Source organism: Acartia tonsa, chromosome 7 (genome assembly GCF_053477335.1).
Source record: "Acartia tonsa isolate MP-2025a chromosome 7, ASM5347733v1, whole genome shotgun sequence".
In the NCBI taxonomy this organism is placed as follows: Eukaryota; Metazoa; Arthropoda; class Copepoda; order Calanoida; family Acartiidae; genus Acartia; species Acartia tonsa.
This window is the reverse complement of record NC_137266.1, coordinates 30,074,170-30,093,460: the sequence shown is the minus strand read 5'-3', so window position 1 is coordinate 30,093,460 and position 19,291 is coordinate 30,074,170. Positions and strand designations below refer to the sequence as shown.

The following is a 19,291-nucleotide window of genomic DNA, read 5'->3' as shown; positions in this document are numbered from 1 at the left end:
CTTTAAGTATTGACCTATCGGTTTTTCTTCATTTTTTGCCTTTCTTTTAACGCTCTGCTCTTTCTGCCTGTCTTTCTTTCTCTTTTATATTTCAATATTTTTTTATTTCTCTTACATTTTTGACTTATCCAATAGCTTCTTGGGCGCAAAAACTCCATCAGTAACCATTTACTGTTTTTCTCTCTTTTATGATATCTTTCTCTTTCTTTAACTCTTTCTCCTTTCATTTTCTTCTTATTTTATCTCTTTCTTTCTCTCCTCGTTTAGTTATGGTTATATTTTTTCACTATTAAAAATCTATTCCTAACAAACATTACTTACAGAAGTATTACACAACATAAATATACTTTTTGAGACTTGAACTTACTGTGACTATAAGAAATGAGGCTACTCTAAAACTCGCTATAGAAGTTCGTTGCTGACCCCTTGATTTAGATTTAACCCGGATATATTCTGTACCAAATCATCAGGAATAAAATGGTAGAAAAAAAGAGTACCGTTCATTTAGTAGCAAAGCTACTAAATAAGTAACTCCTTCAGTATAAATAGACACGTGTAAATGGGCATCCACATGAAAAATTAAATCATTCTTTTAGCCATTAAAGACAAGTAAGAATAAGATGTATAGTTTACTTATCCTTTATTTATTCCTTTTTACTTCTTATTTTTCTGAAGAACTTTAATGTCGATCTAATGTAATGTATAAAAAATTGTCTATAACTATTTCAAAGATTTATAAATGAAATAGCCTAAAACCATCCTGAAACCTATAAGAAACTTCTCTTTATTGAAGAACTCAAACGGTTCATCAGTTCTTAGAAATCTTAAGCTACAAACAAAAAACCTACTACTTGAAATGATCGCTTCATAACTTTTCTTGAAGCCTAGTTTTGGCCCTAGGTAAGGTTTAGGCTATTTAGAAATGTCCCTTAGAAAGACTTTACTAAGCCCCCCCCCCCTCCCCACTTAAAAAAAAGTGTGGGAAATATTTAGCATACCTGGCAAATACTTAGCTCTGCTGGAATCATTCAAAACTGAATTTAAATGAATTAAAAGTTAGGTCGGCTTAATGCAAGTGTGATATCCCTTCCACAAAAAAGCAAGGTATAATACAAGCACCAAATAGCGAAGCATTATAACATCTCAGACAATGTTATAACCGCAAAGCTCATACTTTTACATGAATTGAATACATATATGCAACTCTTATCTTAATAGCAGAAATGTAAAATTAGAGGAATAGTGGACTTTTACAATATTTTAACAAAATAATCATATGCTTTCCTAATATCGCAGCAATGATGATTTATGTGGAACTGAATGTTCACTCCAAATGCGCGAAAGTATAGTAGTTTCTCGTATTCATTCGAATCCGGTGGATAGGAACCGGTTCTCATCTATACGAAAAAACTATGTCTAGCATCGTATTCTATCCAGCTTTCTACGGCACCTCGGGGCTAAAAAAAACTAGTTTTAATCTCATAATTGTACTTTCTATATCCGCGGAAAGCCGTTTATAATACGATGCGAGAAATAACTATTCTTAAGATAAGTGTATTTTTGTATAATTTATAGATTGATGCTTATCCTCCGAGAGGCCTCTACGGGCAATTTAGATGGGGAGGGGAAGTCAACCCTCCCCCCCCCTCCCTAATTTTAAATTTTAGTTTTGAAAAGAAATTGGATTTACACCACATTTTCATGTTCTCTGATAAAGTGAAACATGCCGTGGGCAAAAATCAACAATTTCCCTCTTCCACTCCCTTCACGTATATTCTACACTACATCTTTATGGACATACTTACATTTTTAGGACTTGATTATAGAGTTGCTTTGCTTATAATATTGTACTTTGTCGTACCAGGAATCATTATACCAAAAATCAGAACAATCGGATGATTAGATCACATAAAAATTTGTTGTTAAAAAAGTAAAAAATTAACATGTTAAAATGGACGTACGGACATTATGATAATGATTATAGAGTTGCTACGCTTTCTGAATCATACCTAACTACTACAGGAATCACCATGCAAAGTTTGAAATGAATAGGATAATTCTAACATGCCTAAATTAATGAAAAAAACTATCTGTCTCAGACGTACGGACGGACCGACCCTGATTATAGAAAAGCTTCGCTTTTAGTAATATAATAACTCACGTTAATAGGCAAGATATTTCAATACTTCATTTTTAACCATCTTTTATTTGAACCACATAACATTTCTTTGGCCTATAAAGCTAACAAATGTATCCTAATACATTTTCAAATATTATTTTTTGGGGGGAGAAGAGGTTATCACCCCTTTACCCCCTCCTGTACATTTTTGATACTAGCGGCTGCGCCCCTTACATATAGTGTAGTTGTATTCGTAGGGATATGAAGGGGTAGAAAAATTGACTAAACCATCCTAAGACTAAAATACAAATAAAAAAATAGCCTAAAACCAAGTTAAAACCATAAATGAGAAACTTGTTTTGGTGGCTTGTGATAAATTAGCAGACATACATGAAGAACAATGCTACTTTACATTTATAATAGATTGTCTTTTAAGTTTTAAAGTCATATTATAAAATATATCGTTATCTCTATCCTAGGGTTAAAACCAGGTGTCAAAATTGGGTTAAAATATATAAGCATCATATTTTTTGGTACATAAGCGTCTGCTATTTAGCATACCATGCCTAAACGCAAAGCTTTTGTAAAGAAAACGTTCGTTTGGCTTTCATATAAATGTGTTGCAAAATTGCGTAATTACGGGTTACTGTTTATGGATATTCTAACATTTTCATGACTTGAATTGAATACAGATTTGCTTTGCTTAGATATTGTACCTTGTTGTTCTATGAATCATTGTTCCAACAATCAGATGAAACGGATAATAAAAATATCGAACAAAAAATGTTAAAAATCAGTATGTTTTATGGCGACTGTTGTTATCTGGTAAAGGAGATTTATGTATTAAAACTTCGCTTTTATGTATGTTGTCATCCTTGCTTACTTTTTGAACCACTACAAAATCAAAAAATATTCAAAATTTCATAATGCTTACATCATGAAAACAATCATTGCTTTTTTGTAAACCTAAGAAGGCAAATACTTTTTAAATGTTCAGTTACAGACCAACAGATTGACGCCAAGACAAGAATAGCTGCACTTTAAACATAAATTAAATTTCTATAGTAAGCATAAAAAGTTTAAACTTTATGAAAGGTTTTGCGATTTTCTAACTTATTATTCTTCGCTACTTTGAATTGTGTAATCCTTGTTTTAATCTTACTTATATAACTCTAACTGTTAATATAAACAATATAATAATCAATTTTCTAAATTTATTTTATATAAAAACATATATGATAGGGTTTAATAATTTATAATTAATAACATGAAGAAAAACACCGACAAAAATGACTAAATTTATGCCATTAATTATAATTAAACTATTTAATTATGTAATGGCTAAAATTCACTAATTTTGATTTTCAATATTAAGTTTATTTCTTAATAAGTTCATCAATTGAAAATCCAAACGATCTTTCTGGTTTAGTGAATGCTAGCTGCAGAGATTTCGTGATTATTAAAGATTTTAAATCAGGCTTCACATCAGTTATATCATTGTCTAATGTATCTTCACTATTACCAACTACATCTATTTCAATCTCATCTGGCAACTGTTGTTCTTTGGTAGCTTGTTTGCCGGTAGGGTTGCCGGTGGCACAGGTCGGCCGGCGGCCAGAGTTCTGCTGAAGCCGTTCGGCCAATTCCAGCAGCTGTTTTGGTTTAACATCCGTGTGGGTTAGTAGGTGGGTTTTAAGATTTGATCTTTGATTGAAAGACCTCCTGCAGATTGGACAGGTATGGTTGGGGGAATCCTCCATGTGCAGGATTTTATGTACGGCCAGTGTACGACTTTGGCAGAATCCCTTGCCGCACTCCCCGCACTTATACGGCTTTTCCTTGCTGTGGATGTATCTGTGATCCCGCAAATGATCCTGACGGCGGAAAGATTTGCCGCAGATATCACACGGATATGGCCGCTCATCTGTGTGTGTACGCTCGTGGATCAACAAATTGTACGACTTGGTAAATTCACGGTTGCAATATTTACAGATGAACCGCTTTTTCGGCCGGGCAGCACGGCCTGGTCCTCTAAACAGTCGCGGATCAAGTCCCTGATAGCCAGTCAACGGCTGTTGGCCGGCGGTTGAATGCTGTTGCTGCTGATTAATCCAATGACGCATCAGCAAGGTTGTGGGGTTGGGCAACAGAGTTGGTGGGGATTGACTAACATTTATCTTTGGTTCTTGACTTAAAATTGGCTTTTTGTCAACTAGCCTGTCAGCAAACGAGCCAGAGCTGCTAAATTGATGTTGCTGTGCTAGAAATGTTCTGAGGCGAGACTTGTCATCTTCATCTAGTGGCGGAGAAGGCGGTGAATTACCGTTAGGTCCGCCAGTACTACCACTTGCAACTGGTGAAAATGCTGAACGGTTAACAGCCGCAGCGGCGTTGGCCTGCTGTAATAGCCGTGCTTGCAGCAAGGCGGGATAGGGCAGATGACCAGGAAACAAGAACGGCGGAAATAACGGTGGCGGGGCCGTGATAAACGGTGGAGGCGAGCCCATCTGTGGGGCAGACAGTGGCGGTGGTGCAAATTTATTCTGTTCCATGTAACTTGGGGAGGGGGGCGGGGTTAGTCCAGCCATTGGAAATTATTCACTTTGAAAATTTTAAAGTTTTTTTTCAATTTTAATTTAAGTTTATCTTGTATGTCTGACTTAGACAACTACTAAACTATACTAAAGAGTATTTTGTGTAATATCCCTCCTACTACAGAAATGTGTGTGTGTGTGCCACTGTATAATAAAAGCCATGTATATGTGTCCAACTATACTCCTGCGTAGAGTGTTGTGCCCCCATTTATCTTGTGTATAGCTGGCTACTATTGGTCGGAGCTAGGGCAGATATAATATGTATTGTAGTAGTAATTCCCCCCCTCCACTTTTTACTTTACCTACTCCCCGACGGGTGTTGCCCTCCTTTGCTACGGTAGAACCTACAGATCCTCCTTAGTAAGCGGCCCAGTAGCCCCCTACTTAGTGCCTTCCTACATTCTTACCAGCCTTCCACTTTTAATTTGTGCACTCCCGGAAAATGGGGGAAAAAGAGGGGGCAATATCCTACTGTGTGAGAACGGTTGAGTGCTCTACTATATGCCGTGGTAGCTATGATCTGAAGGTAGCTTATACTAGGATGCGCTTCCAGTATATTACTCTCTATATCTCTCTCTTTTTTTTGTGACACATCTCTCCCCCTCTCTCTTTCTCTGTCTCTATCTGTCCCCCTTCCGTGATATACTGTATCCTAGCCTATACGCAGTTTACACAAAAATGGCGGCAAATACTACGCGGCCAGCAAAGCATAAAAAGAATTATAGAATATGGTTTGACTTTTAGAGTCCTGTGATGTGATATATGGATTTTTTCAACCCTGGAATGTGTTTTACCTTTTTTTAAAAGCCCTCCACATATCATTTAGATATTTGTATTTGAAGAAAGTATGCAAACATGCCAAGCTAATTGCAGATATAATCAGGGAATCATAAATTTTAAAAAAGAATTTTTTATTCTTAGGCTTACTTATAACAAAATATTTACAAAAAGTTATATTTTTCAATTAGGCCTTCAAATGCAAATCGTCTTTTACATCTTTGGTTTAAGAGCCCCCTTTGTGATCCCTTTATTTATAAAGACAATAATATATATGACTAATATATAATAATAGACTGCACAACCTTTTTCTGTTGGTTCTAAGTAAATACAGTTAAAACCTGTGTATATTTATAAGTCAATGATTTTCTCCCACTCGCACTAAAAATGAAAAAGGTCTAAAGCAATAAGATCATTTTTAGCGTTTTTAATTTCGACGAAGTTTGGGCCTTACCCCTTCCCCCAACAACTAGCAGACATGTATTTTTGTATTTTCAAACAATTACTTTCAATAATATTTACCTCAAGCCTCTGATTACACATACCAAGAATATTTTGTATCCATGTGTGTATGTTCATTCCATGGTTCAGATTACCCCTCTTTTAAAATATTTCCCCCTAAAATTTTATTATATCATCTAAAAGCCCCTTTTATGATAAAGCCCCCTCCCACCCACAAAATCTAAACTTATCTTTCGATAAAAGAGTCCATTTAAAATTCTATCTTTTGACCAAGATAGGGAAAGTTATTATTATAAAAAGTTGTTAAGACATGATACAGAATATCCTATTTTTAATAATTTGATTAAAGGCAAATGTTATTTCGTAAATATATCAGCTATGACTACTTTACTTGTTAAATACTGCCGTTTTTTATGTTTAGGAGTGATTTCTCTAAGTAGAATAGTTGTACCCTCCCCTCTATACTGTAAAGGAGAACCGCATCGGTTAAGCGATTAGCAAGATCCTTCCGTGCACGCAGATATACAATCATATTTATTGTTACTTTAATATACAGACGATGGTGGCTTCGCCCTTTCGCCCACAATAATACATATTTTTATGTAAGGATTGTTCTATCATGTTCACTCTTTGTTTTCCATTATTTTTGTGCCTGTACAGAAAATGTTCTAAAACCTCGGTCTCACGTAACATTATGGCATGTGTTATATGATGCAGGCAAATAGGGAAACGTATAAAATATTTTCTAGTATGGCTTTGAAACCATTTGATAATCGCTGAATTTGAACCGGTTCTTAGACATTCTGAAAATCATAAAGAGCATCGTATTACAGAAACTTTTCCATGAAGAATCAAATAAAAAAAATAAAGTTAATACCAGTTTTTGTTAGCCCGGGCCTTCTGTTCCTTAGGTCTAACAAAACTGGCTTAGTTTTATATTTTTCACTTTAACATCCACTGTAAGCTGTCTATAATACGATGCGATATTTTACTATTATACTTTTATAATATTACATACCCTTTTTCCCTTATAATGTTAGTGTGTGGGGAGGTGCTTTTTTGATAACATACCCATTTATTGCTCCATTTAGATAATAATACCCCCCATACAAAATTACCCCCCCCCCCCGCCTATTTTTTTCTTACCTTTAAATACCAATGTAAAATAAAGATATGCTTTCCCATACTTTTCTGAGATTATTATGTTAATAAAAAATGTATTAAAATAACTTTTAAATCGATATCTCTTTTTAAATAATTGCTTTTAAAATACGAAGCCTTTTTATATTTTTTATGTCTATTGGCTAAAGTTTACAGAGTTAGAATCATTCCATTTATTTCAAACCTTGCATTCTGATCCATTATCAATAAGTCCTTAAAATGATGATAAATTAATGATAATCAATTTTTTCCCTTCTGTAGATTAAAATTGTCATTTTATAATTTATACACTGCTAGTTTTGTACTAACCAATCACGATTTTATTAACATATCCTAAGCCAGCCAGTAAAGAGGGTGTATAAAACTTTGTGTACAAGTTTATTTCACAGTCCAATGTCCCCTCCTTCCCTGTAACTTACCAATAATTTTCAACCTTTCTGTTTGAAAATCCAAAACCAATTTAATCCTGTATGTACGGACAAGAAATGTTTATAATATAGTCGCTACGCTACTACATATTCAGTATAAGTGGGTCAAAGTTGTGTCGCCGACTATGAAATTCCAATGATTTAAAAATGGTCTGATTGAAAGTCCAAAACCAATTCATTAATCGCTCCTACCAGGCAATCTTAGCAGGGTGCATCCTTTTTATTTAGCAGCGAAGCTTTATTAACCTCTCTACACGTTATTCTTTAATAACATTTGAAAAGACTAGATACTTCTTCCCTAGCCTCCGGGAAGGGATAGGGGGTGCAAGGAAAATAGCTTAAAACCACCCCAAGACAATTCTAAATCTTCCCTCAAAAGTACATCCATTTCGGACTAGCTATTCTTGAAAACTTTAGCTTCAGGTAAAAAAAACTTACTTCTTTATATTATAGGGTAAACAAACATTAGAAGTTAACAAATAGACGTTTTATGATAAGCAGCACATTCGGGTTAGCCGTTTTGGAGATCTTAATGAAAAAATTAAAAAAAAACCTTTCCAAGGGCTGCGGCCTCACAGATGAATAGACAACACTCATTCCAACCAAAATAACCTATCTAGAGAATTATAGGTGGAAAAGTTTGGACACTTAAGGTTTGCACAGCCTAATCGAAATTTTAAGCCAGGCAATGAGAGGGTGTGTTTAAAACTTTGGGTACCACTACCATTGTTATTGAAAATTAAATATTTGCCTCGCTTTTGCAACAAACTTTGTCCTTGTTAAACATTCTTAATAGACGTAAGTATGGTATTTCTAAATTTTTTTAAAAATATTTGATAAAATTAATTTTAAAATTCAATGCAAATCGTATTCACATTCCCTAAATGTTTCTATGTATGTACATTGTGGGACCTATGAATTTGGCCATGCTTAATTACAGAAACTAAAGCATAAAATTATACAAAGATAAAACATCAATAAAAGCGAAGCTCTAAAATCACATGGTAGACGATCTTAAGCACTTGTACAGTGTCAGAACTTAATAAGTAGAATTTAGATATCTAATTTATAAGATAAACAAAACGATATGTAAATTTATTGCAAAATTTTTTACAAAAAAAAAACCTTCACATTTTTCATCCGATTGAGAAAAGCTTTTAAAATCAAAATGTAAGATTTTTTTGGAAGCATCTCTCAAAGCCTTAATCTTTGGGGGATCCATAAATCTAATTTTAGGAAGCTACAAATTTGAGAAGGATTATCACTTTTGCATTATCTTTCAAATTTTATTCACTGGTTTCTATACTCTATCATGACCTAATTCTAAGGTCCCATGTTATACATGCTGATATCTAAAAAAATGTATGTATATTTAAAAGTCTATAAAAGACATTTTTGGCGATTCAAATAGTTCAGGATTAGTAAGCTCGAATTAAATAATTTTCGAACATGAAGGCCTGTGCTTTTAAAAAAGATTCGAACCTCTGATTTGATTTTCTTGATTAATTTCTAAGACAGAATCATAACGTTTATTTTAATTACAGAACTTATTTGTATCCAGTAGAAACTAACTAGATTAATGGTGTCTTTTAGTTGGTGACATATATTAAAGTTTTACATTATTAGTTACTTTCCAAGTTAGTTACTTTCCAAGTAAGTATAGAAATAGTTGTTTATCGCATGGTATTATAGACAGCTTTCCACGGATAGTAAAATAAAAGCTAGAAGATCAATTTTGGTTTTAGTATTTTTATTTTATTATTTTTGGAAAATTTTCTATTGTATAATACGATACAGAATTTTTCAGTTTAGCTCAGAGTCGATTCTAATCCAGCGGATATCAATAGGTTTCGAAGCCATTAAATTAAAAGAATTTATTCGTATTGTCCAAAATTACCTCATAGGTCATATAAAGTTAGGGGGACAATTCAAGTATTTTTAAGGACACATTAATTTTCATTGACAATCTGTAAAATAAAAAATATTTCTTTAACTTCTTCGTCGCAGTCCAGATTTAGGCGATTTTTTTATATGCAGGAATAAATCTTTCAGTATTATATAAGGTAATATCTATTCTTTTCAAACTTAATAACATTAATAGAATAGCATTAATTCTTTTGGTGCTTTCATTCAAAGCCTAGCGAGCAGAAAAACTCTAATAGATTTGATTAAAGGGGGGAAGGGGTGTCTTCTTTGACCCTGCGAGGTTGTTATCATGTATAGCTAGCTAACCTGTACCCAGTCTGACCTAAACTAAGGTAAGCACTAACACACGAAAAACTGCCCATCATATCCCCCACCCTAAAATACAATTTATTTTTATAGAAGGGGGTAGGGTTCTGTGCACTTTGAGGGAAACCGCCCATTTTTTCTTTTAAAAGGACGGACGGATCAATCCTAATCGTAGAAAAAGTTTAGCTTTTAATAACTGACTTATCTATCCATATCTTACTGAAATATATTTTTAGATATTTTTAAGGTAAAGAGGTTAAAAATGTGAAATATTTTTGATGAAATTTTCAATTTACATATGCACAGTCGCAGTGACGATATTGTGCACAGTAGGAGCCTTACAGACAGTCACACTGACAAACAGACAGGCATATGGAATGACAGATGAACAGACGGTCATAAACATAGACAGAAATATTGACTGTCAATTTTAGTAGCAAAGCTTCAAGTCAGTTTGTGTTTTACTTATTTGAATTTTTCATTTGTCGCATGATTTGAGCGGTATATCAGAAATAATTTTGTTTTATCTTAAAGTTTGATTGTTCAAATGTATCAGAGAATCAAAAATATCCCTTTTTAAATTCCTTATGAACACTTTAAATGATCTACATATTAGGAAAGCTTCACACATCTCCCGGGTCGATTTTAGGCTATTTTATTTTTTGATCTAGGCCTTGGAATAGTTTTAAGCTCTTTTCTCCTTCCAACAAAGATCTTTAGATGCTAGGGGCGAAGCTGCTAGGTTTCTATATATGATAATATTTTCTTAAAATGTTCAATATTGAAAATGTAATTTTGCACATGACTGGCCCACTGTGCAATGAAGAGCGAATGACTTGTAAAAACTGATAAGGCCCTTTTGTCGCAACTTTTACTAACACTGTTATTATACCACATATTTTGGGTGGGGTAGATGACATAATTTGTCGTACTGCTTTTCATAGCATTTTAAATTTTAAATTTTTATATATATTCTGATTTGTCGTTCTGTGTAAAAATGTTAAAAAACTCTTTTGTAACCTTTGCTAATATCATACTAATATACTTTAGGTTAGGTATAATATAATTTGTCGTACTGCTTTTCATAGTAACGTAAATTTCTGTCACAATTTAAACATGGGTGCATTACATATTTCTTATCTTTCTAAAAATAAATGCAGCAAAATTACAGTATTTGGCAGGTATCTAAAAGGATTAGACAATGGCCAATAAATTGATATACATTCCCAATGATAATACACAAAGTTACCCATTCTGTAGATTGAAATAATTGGTTGAAATGTTTTGACACTAAACTTAATTGAATAACCAATTAAAGTTAGTAAAAGTCTCGAAGTGGTTCTTTCAACGAATAAGAAAACGTTATTATATAATTGTGAGGACTAGTATAATAAACAGGCTAATGTCCCCTTCCTTACTAAATATTTGGTGACTTTATGCTATTGGCAACTTGTTTTCATGAAGAATCTATTGATGATGCGAGAAGCTGTGTTATATAGCCAACTCTATTCAAGAATATTGATGTTTATGTCTTAAAAACTTATTTATCATCTCCTCTATAAACATTTTTATATATAATAATTTTTTAGAAGAAGAACTACTCTATAACTTGGATAATTTACTGTTGTTTTCTAAGATAGATGGCTGATTTTTGTTATTTTTCCCCTGATCAATAAACTTTTCTTCAGTCTGTCAGAAATGTCATAAGCTTCTACTTTATAACAGAATTTGTCTTCCGTAATCGTGGTTGGGGATCTTATTACTTTAGAAAAAAAAACTTTTGGTAAGGTCTCTAGTATCTTCAGGGTCTACATTCAAAGATTTAAAAAAGTCTAAAACCATACCGGAATCTATGTAAAACTTACCTAAATTCGTTTGAGTAGTTACTGATTTCTTAAGCTTCAGACAAAAGAAAACATAACTACTTTACATAATAGAATTAATTTAGATGAATTTCATTTTTTGTGTATGTTGTCATCCTTGTTATATTTAACATGCCCCTTTTTTCGGCACTTTTTATGCGTTTATGTCTTGCCGCGTGCAGTACTTTTTCCTTTATCAAAAAAATATTTATAACACATAGTCATTTTCATGCTTAAATACTTTTTATGAATTTTCGATGCAATTTATTTATGCAAAATAATATTTTTAGCGGCTAAATAAAGCAAAATAGAATATCAAAGTTATATTTTTATTTCAATTTCTTAAAAATAGTCATCATGAAAATACTAAGGACGTATGGGCTTAGCAGCATCTGTTTTAGCCGCAGCCATCTTTAGCCACTCTCAGCTATACTCAACCTAACCACTGCAGTAGGTTACCTTAACGACCCTAAGCCTCATCCATTATAATCCACCAACAATTGAATTTACTCTGAGCCACCCTCAGCTTTAGTGGCTGTGTTTGAATTTAGTTACAGCTGCGCAGCTGAAGGCATGTCTGTCTAGCCATTAAAGTAAAAAATGAAAAGAGAGGGCACGAGCTATATTTCACTCTATTAATGGGTTAGGGGACCATTTGCCGACTTTTAGTTGGGATTTTGAATATCAGCCAAATACGTCCGTCAGAAATATAAACACAGCGAAGTCGCTACAAAAGAGCAGAAAGCAATTTGCTAGCAGACGAAAAAGGTTCTCATCCCTTGGGCCAGGTACAATTTAACAATTCGGATCAACTGTAGTTCATGGTAAAATATTTCAAAAATCTATGAATTTTAAAGGCTGCTAGCTGCCAAACGGCTGAACGTACATATCCGCACACTAAGCGGCATAAGAAGGCCTACAAATAATCTAGAATAGCTAAGATTCAATGATGCACAGAGAAAGCTTCACTGAAGAAAAAACGCGTAAAATAGGTCTTTTTGCGCATTTTTCTGCACTGCGAGATAATTATGCAATATTGATTTATTTTTGTGAAATTGTTGGGTAGTATCTACCTTACTCACAACACAAATAAAAAGAAAAAAACATTTCAAACATATTTTTTTAGAGAAACTTCGCTACATGAAAAAGAAATGAATAAAAAGATTAAAAATAGATATATAAGTTTAATGTGAAAATTGCTTTAAGAACGATTTAGATAAGAATAATATAAAAACTCTTTTAATCTATATTTTCTTTCTAACAATAAATGAAAAAAGTATAAAAATATCCATAGCAAAGTCAATAACCCATTCAGGAAAAAATTGTTAAATATCTTTTTATTTAAACCAATTAATATCCACTGTTTTAGAACCGGTTCTAAGCCATACTGAAGATTCATGCATCGTATTTTTTTTAAAATCATTTTACCATCAGTGGAAAGCTGTCTGTTAAACGATATGATAAATAACATTATTCTTTAAACAGACGTACAGAAACCACAATTACACAAATGCTACGCAGCCTCTAAATGTAAAAATTTCACCTCCTGCTGAAATTTGAAAAGGTTTTCGCAAACTTCAAAGCCCCCAAACATCCCCGCCCCTTTTAGTTCCTTTCTATCCTAACCCATAGTTTCCAGGTATATGGATATGAAATAAGAAGAAATTATAGCTAAAGAATGAATTTAGGAATAGTTATTTCTCGCATCGTATAAACAGCTTTCCGCGGATATAGAATGTACAATTATAAGATTAAAACCAGGTTTTTATACCCGAGGTGCCGAAGGCACGGGCTGAAGAAACTGGTTTTAATCTTATGATTGTACTTTTTAATATTCATAGAAAGCTGGATATAATACGATGCTAGACATAGTTTTTTCGTATGGACGAGAACCGGTTCCTATCCACCGGATTCGAATGAATACGAGAAAAGATTGTTATGATTTTTAATTTTAATCATTAAATGGGTTTGACCAGGACAATTATGTACAAAAGTAGCTCAGCAAAAACAAAATAATATACCTACTTTAGATTGAATTCTAACTAAAGGCTGGTAATGTCAGTAATTCAACAAATAAGAATATTGTCCTATTTGACTTAGACATTACGTACATATTTTTTAATTCGTTTAATATTGATTGGTATTTGTTATGCAATATGGTGGAATTTCAAAAAATACATTAAACGTGTCTCTAGGAGCATTTTGGCAAGCGGCCCAGGTCGTTCGGAATAAAACGTGGAAAGACAAGGATAAAAAGTCGATATGAGAAGTCTAAAGTGACACAGTTTGAGAGATCTTAAGCGAATTATGTGAAAAAATTCGCTCGTAGTATTGAATAAAAAGTAAAAGGGCTGATATAGAAAGCCTGGAGAGTTAGCAGACAGAAAAAATTAAATTAACCTTAGTTGTCAGCTACGGCCGTTAGATGGCAGTAGAGAGACGTAATATAGAGGGAGTACCTCTTGCGGCGTATTCGTGCATTATAAATGATATACAGGCTATATGAAGCGGCAGGGGCCGACAATGATGTACAGGCACGTTTATATACTCTTAACTGAGTGGTAGTAGAGGAGGACTCTACGTATGGCGGTACAGGCCAGATAAGTTTCTCAATTGCGGTAGGCAGATTGTGAGACGGAACGGTACAAGTTTAGATTAAAACCACGAGGGGTGGTTGTTGTCAAGCTGAGCGCGAAAGCAAGTAGTCATACACACACACACGCACACACACACTTACACTCGGACTACAGGGGCCGAGAGAAAGCTCGCTGTTTTACTTCATTCTTTATCTGACCATTGAACGAACAACATCTAAATACAAAAGTGAAAGAATAAAGAATAAAGGATAGTTGAAACATAGATTTATGCTACAAAGTCGCTTGTGATATTAATCGTTTAAGTTTTTTCTAAAAATTTATTTTTTGTAGCATTAGTTTCGCAATCCTTTATGAAACGATAATATTAATTGTATATGTAAAGTGAATTAATCTTTTTAAATGAGAAAGTAGATTTAAGTTTCGAGAATGGTTTTTTATAAGGATAAAATATTTCAGTTTAGATAGTGGTATGTAAATCAGAATTACCTAAGATTCAAAATTAAGCACGTTTTCGTAAAAAATCGACAAACGAACGTTTCAATTGTACGAATAAGCGTTCAACTGTGAATTTTTATCGAAAATTTTCTATCGAAAATGTGCTTATTTAAGATTGATGAACGAAAATTTGTTAAACGATTCGAATGAAGCACATAAGACAAAGAACTTATTCTGTTCCTATAAATCCTTTAAATTTACCATTCTCGAAACTTCTGGGTTACTTTAGATGGAACAGATTTACTCGTTCCGAGTCTTTCCGCGTTTTATTTCGATCGAGCTTCGGACAATATGACAAAATTGAGTAGGTACACGTTCCAAACGGATTTTTCTGGAATTCAAGCTATGAAATAATAATGTGAGGTTTTCATTGAAGTATTTAAAACGAAAAAGAAAATTGGTATTTGTTATGCAATATGGTGGAATTTCAAAAAATACATTAAACGTGTCTCTAGGAGCATTTTGGCAAGCGGCCCAGGTCGTTCGGAATAAAACGTGGAAAGACAAGGATAAAAAGTCGATATGAGAAGTCTAAAGTGACACAGTTTGAGAGATCTTAAGCGAATTATGTGAAAAAATTCGCTCGTAGTATTGAATAAAAAGTAAAAGGGCTGATATAGAAAGCCTGGAGAGTTAGCAGACAGAAAAAATTAAATTAACCTTAGTTGTCAGCTACGGCCGTTAGATGGTAGTAGAGAGACGTAATATAGAGGGAGTACCTCTTGCGGCGTATTCGTGCATTATAAATGATATACAGGCTATATGAAGCGGCAGGGGCCGACAATGATGTACAGGCACGTTTATATACTCTTAACTGAGTGGTAGTAGAGGAGGACTCTACGTATGGCGGTACAGGCCAGATAAGTTTCTCAATTGCGGTAGGCAGATTGTGAGACGGAACGGTACAAGTTTAGATTAAAACCACGAGGGGTGGTTGTTGTCAAGCTGAGCGCGAAAGCAAGTAGTCATACACACACACACGCACACACACACTTACACTCGGACTACAGGGGCCGAGAGAAAGCTCGCTGTTTTACTTCATTCTTTATCTGACCATTGAACGAACAACATCTAAATACAAAAGTGAAAGAATAAAGAATAAAGGATAGTTGAAACATAGATTTATGCTACAAAGTCGCTTGTGATATTAATCGTTTAAGTTTTTTCTAAAAATTTATTTTTCCCTCCCTCCCACTCCCTTAAATTTTTTCATCAGTATGTTTTAATTTTATAGCATTTTCTTTATATATTTTTTCTTTTCATAAATCGTCGGTTTTTTATGCACGTGGTTTTTGATAGGGCAATAATAGATAGTTTTATGATTCAAATTTCAAATTTTATGTTATAAGATTTAATCTAAAAAATTTTTTATAGGGGTCAATTTTAATGTCGATTCGATTTATTTCCTTTAAACAATAGTTTCTCATTTATAATGCTTTGTTTAATTTTATATGAGTTCATTCTAGATTTTTTGACTTATATTATATATAATTTTTCAGATTTTTTATCATAAGCCTTTGTTTCTATCTCGTACGGCGCATATTCACACATAAGATGGCCGACGGTGAGGACGAAATGCAGCTGCCACATTTGGGTGACATAGCCCAAGAATTGCCGGCATTTGAGGATGAAAACGGTTTCGAACCTGTATCTCCAGGTATTATTTTAATTAACAGATTATTGGCTATTAAGTATAGAGTTTTTCTTGTAATCACGTATCTTGATATAGACCTATGGTTATATACGTTACATCAATGCTTGTTTTTTAAAAAAAAAAAAAAAAAAAAATTCATTCGACTCGTGCATACACTTGTTTAAGACACAGTAATATATAAATTTACTTTAGCTGAATTACAAATCTGTCGACTACATTCATGGTTTTTTCATTTTGGACATGTTTTGTTTAGTTTTAACCGTTCAAAATAGCCTTTTTGCAATGTATAAATGAAAATCGATAATGGAAATAGCTTTTTAATTTTTAGCAGCGGACGTAGATGATGATCCTGCCGTTGACAGTGACGAAAGTGTCCATGATCAAGAGGATCAGATTGACGCTGCTCATGCGCAGTTCCATGAATCTCAACCAGCTCCTATGATGGATGAAATTGCGGAGGCGGATCGAATGAATGATGGAAACGGAAGAGATCCAGCGGAATTGTTGGCCATGCTAGGTGATGATGCACCAATGGGTGCCAGACCGTTTCGTGCTTCCACACCTCTCATTCCAGCACCTCAATCGTACATTCAACAAGAAAGGACCAGATATGGTCAACATGATCATGTTAATAGAGTAGCACAGCATCACCCTCAGCATCTACCACAGTGTCGGCCTGGCCCAGTTCATTATCCATCTCAGAATCAGGCAATGAATTTTAGTAACGTTAACATAAATGCGGCACCATACATGGCAGGAGGCGCGGCAGCTAGGCCACAACCGCAGCAAAACGGCGAACGCATACGCCATAGGTCGGAGGAACTACCCAGAGTGCCGACAAAATCAGCTCAGTCTGTCATGCCTCCACGCGGTACATGTCATGACCGAGGATCAGCAGCTGACAGGCCCTTGTCTGTCGATAATTCGGGTCAGGTACCAAACAGTGCTCTTATTGACGTGATTCGCATGCTAGTCAGCGACAGAAATCAGAAAAACCAGCAGAGCACCAGTGCTTCCCAACCATCGACCAGCAATGGTGTTGGCGGTGTCCAGCAACAGCAAGTTCAACAGCAGCAGAGGGCTGGCATGCAAGCGCCTCAAGCAGCCAATTTTCAACAGGCTACGCCGTTTCCCCAAGGTTGGCAGATGGTCGCGTTACCAAGCAGAAGACTTGTCGCAGGCGTGCCTACAAAAACGAAGCCGCCCGGTTTCTGCCTAGTACATTATGCTGTTACGCAACAAACCAGACTGGGAAAAATAACTGAGGTCAATGCGCAGAATTGCCGTGACTCCAGTTATTTGAGGTTGATGCAGAAGACTGGCCTCGATCTATTGTCTGTTCAGAATTATATCGAGGTAACATTATTACAACTATTCGACAAAGAGTATCGTTCACAGTCTTAGTCTTCTCTCCTTTTTTACAGTTTTTTCGAATAATTTTTTAATTTCACAAGTTATGTGGTAGTGGGACTTGTGGTTATCTTTAATACTATAGATCTTAATAAGCACTAGAGCAGTTTATTTAAACAAAGTAATATTTGAGGTTGTTGTGGTATACCACCATATTTGATTTAAGTACCGTTTAAGTGTTATAAGAATTTGTTACGATTTTAAACTATAATTTAGGATGCAGTTCGCGAGCTTTACAATTTGTATTTGCCCCCTGAGGCCCACGCCACCGTCCATCGCAGTATGGAGTTTTCGCTTATGGCCATCGAGCTGCTCAAGTTCATGAGTCTCTACATGAGCTTGACGTTTACAAACAGCCCCTCGGTGGTTGTCAAGTTTGCCTGCAACGATAATCGTGAAGTTCTGCAGGGTGAGAGGCTCACCAGATTAAATACTTTGCGCAAGGAGCATGAAGAAAGTGAGAAGCGCAGACGGGACAGAGAGCGAGAGGCCAGGCCATCTGCGAAACGCTTCACTGGCACGTGCCACAATTGGTAAGCGTTTAAAATTTTTTAACATATTTTTTCTTTTCTGCTGCCAGTTTGAATGAGTTGTAATGATAATTCTCGATTTTGCGCGGGCAATCAATGGATATGCCAATAGATAATCAAAGAAGTTTTTCTTTTCGAAAAATACATAGTTTAGTTTTTTAAAAAAATATATATATATTCGCAATTTAACTTACTATTTAGCACAGAGTTTTTTAGTTGTTAAACTCAGCCGGTTTAATGATAATTATATTTTCAGCCAGAAACAAGGCCATAGAGCCTCCCAGTGCACAGCTCCTAAGAAGAAGGATTGAAGCGAGGCTTCGAGTTCCCCGGCCATAGCGGTACTTCCATCTACCAAAGCCGAGGAGCTCCTCATTGACGATGTTATCGCTCCACTCGATAACGATAATTTACCTGACACAAAAACTATTGACTCTAACTCCAATGGTAACATTGAAATCGACGACAATACTTCTGTTAAAATTGTTACCAGTGACTTAGTCGCAAGTTCTTTAAGTGACATATCTGACCAAGAATTTGCGGCTTTTATTGACAAAGAAATTGACCGGTTGCAAGATCTGGGTTTCGGTCCAGTTGCAGGAGGGATCCATGATCCAAAGGCCCAGTTATTTTATAAACAGATTTTAAACGCCAGTGATTCCGTTTTAGAATTATTAAAAGACGGTTATAAACCGGACATAGTTACTCCTCTTCCTGAGGCGACAGACCTTAGGAACAACATGAGCGCGTTGCAAAACATGCAATTCGTTCAGGCAAAGACAGACAAATGGGTTAAGGAGAACATTGTTAGGAAAGTCGATTATAAACCATATTTTGTCAACCCTTTGACGGTGGCGTCAAAGTTGGATAGTGAGGGTAACGTGAAATTACGTCAGTGTTTAGATTTGTCACGTACACTGAACGACTGTTTAAGAAAAGTTTCTATGAAAATGGAGGATATTTCCATGGT

General features: G+C 34.8%; 2 protein-coding genes across 2 annotated transcripts; one reads left to right on the top strand and one right to left on the bottom strand.

Annotated features, from left to right (window-relative positions):
- Nucleotides 1-3,319: 3,319 nt before the first annotated feature.
- LOC145325251 (uncharacterized) lies at nt 3,320-4,849 on the bottom strand. Its single transcript, XM_080168182.1, has one exon. It carries the CDS (start codon nt 4,705-4,707, stop codon nt 3,496-3,498), a length of 1,212 nt encoding a protein of 403 aa, XP_080024308.1. The 5' UTR covers nt 4,708-4,849; the 3' UTR covers nt 3,320-3,495.
- Nucleotides 4,850-15,431: 10,582 nt separating this feature from the next.
- Nucleotides 15,432-18,749, top strand: LOC145325252 (uncharacterized). Its single transcript, XM_080168184.1, has 4 exons — nt 15,432-16,384; nt 16,710-17,737; nt 18,008-18,324; nt 18,578-18,749. The coding sequence occupies exons 1-4, from the start codon at nt 16,282-16,284 to the stop codon at nt 18,630-18,632; spliced, it is 1,503 nt and encodes a 500-aa protein (XP_080024310.1). The 5' UTR covers nt 15,432-16,281; the 3' UTR covers nt 18,633-18,749.
- Nucleotides 18,750-19,291: the final 542 nt, after the last annotated feature.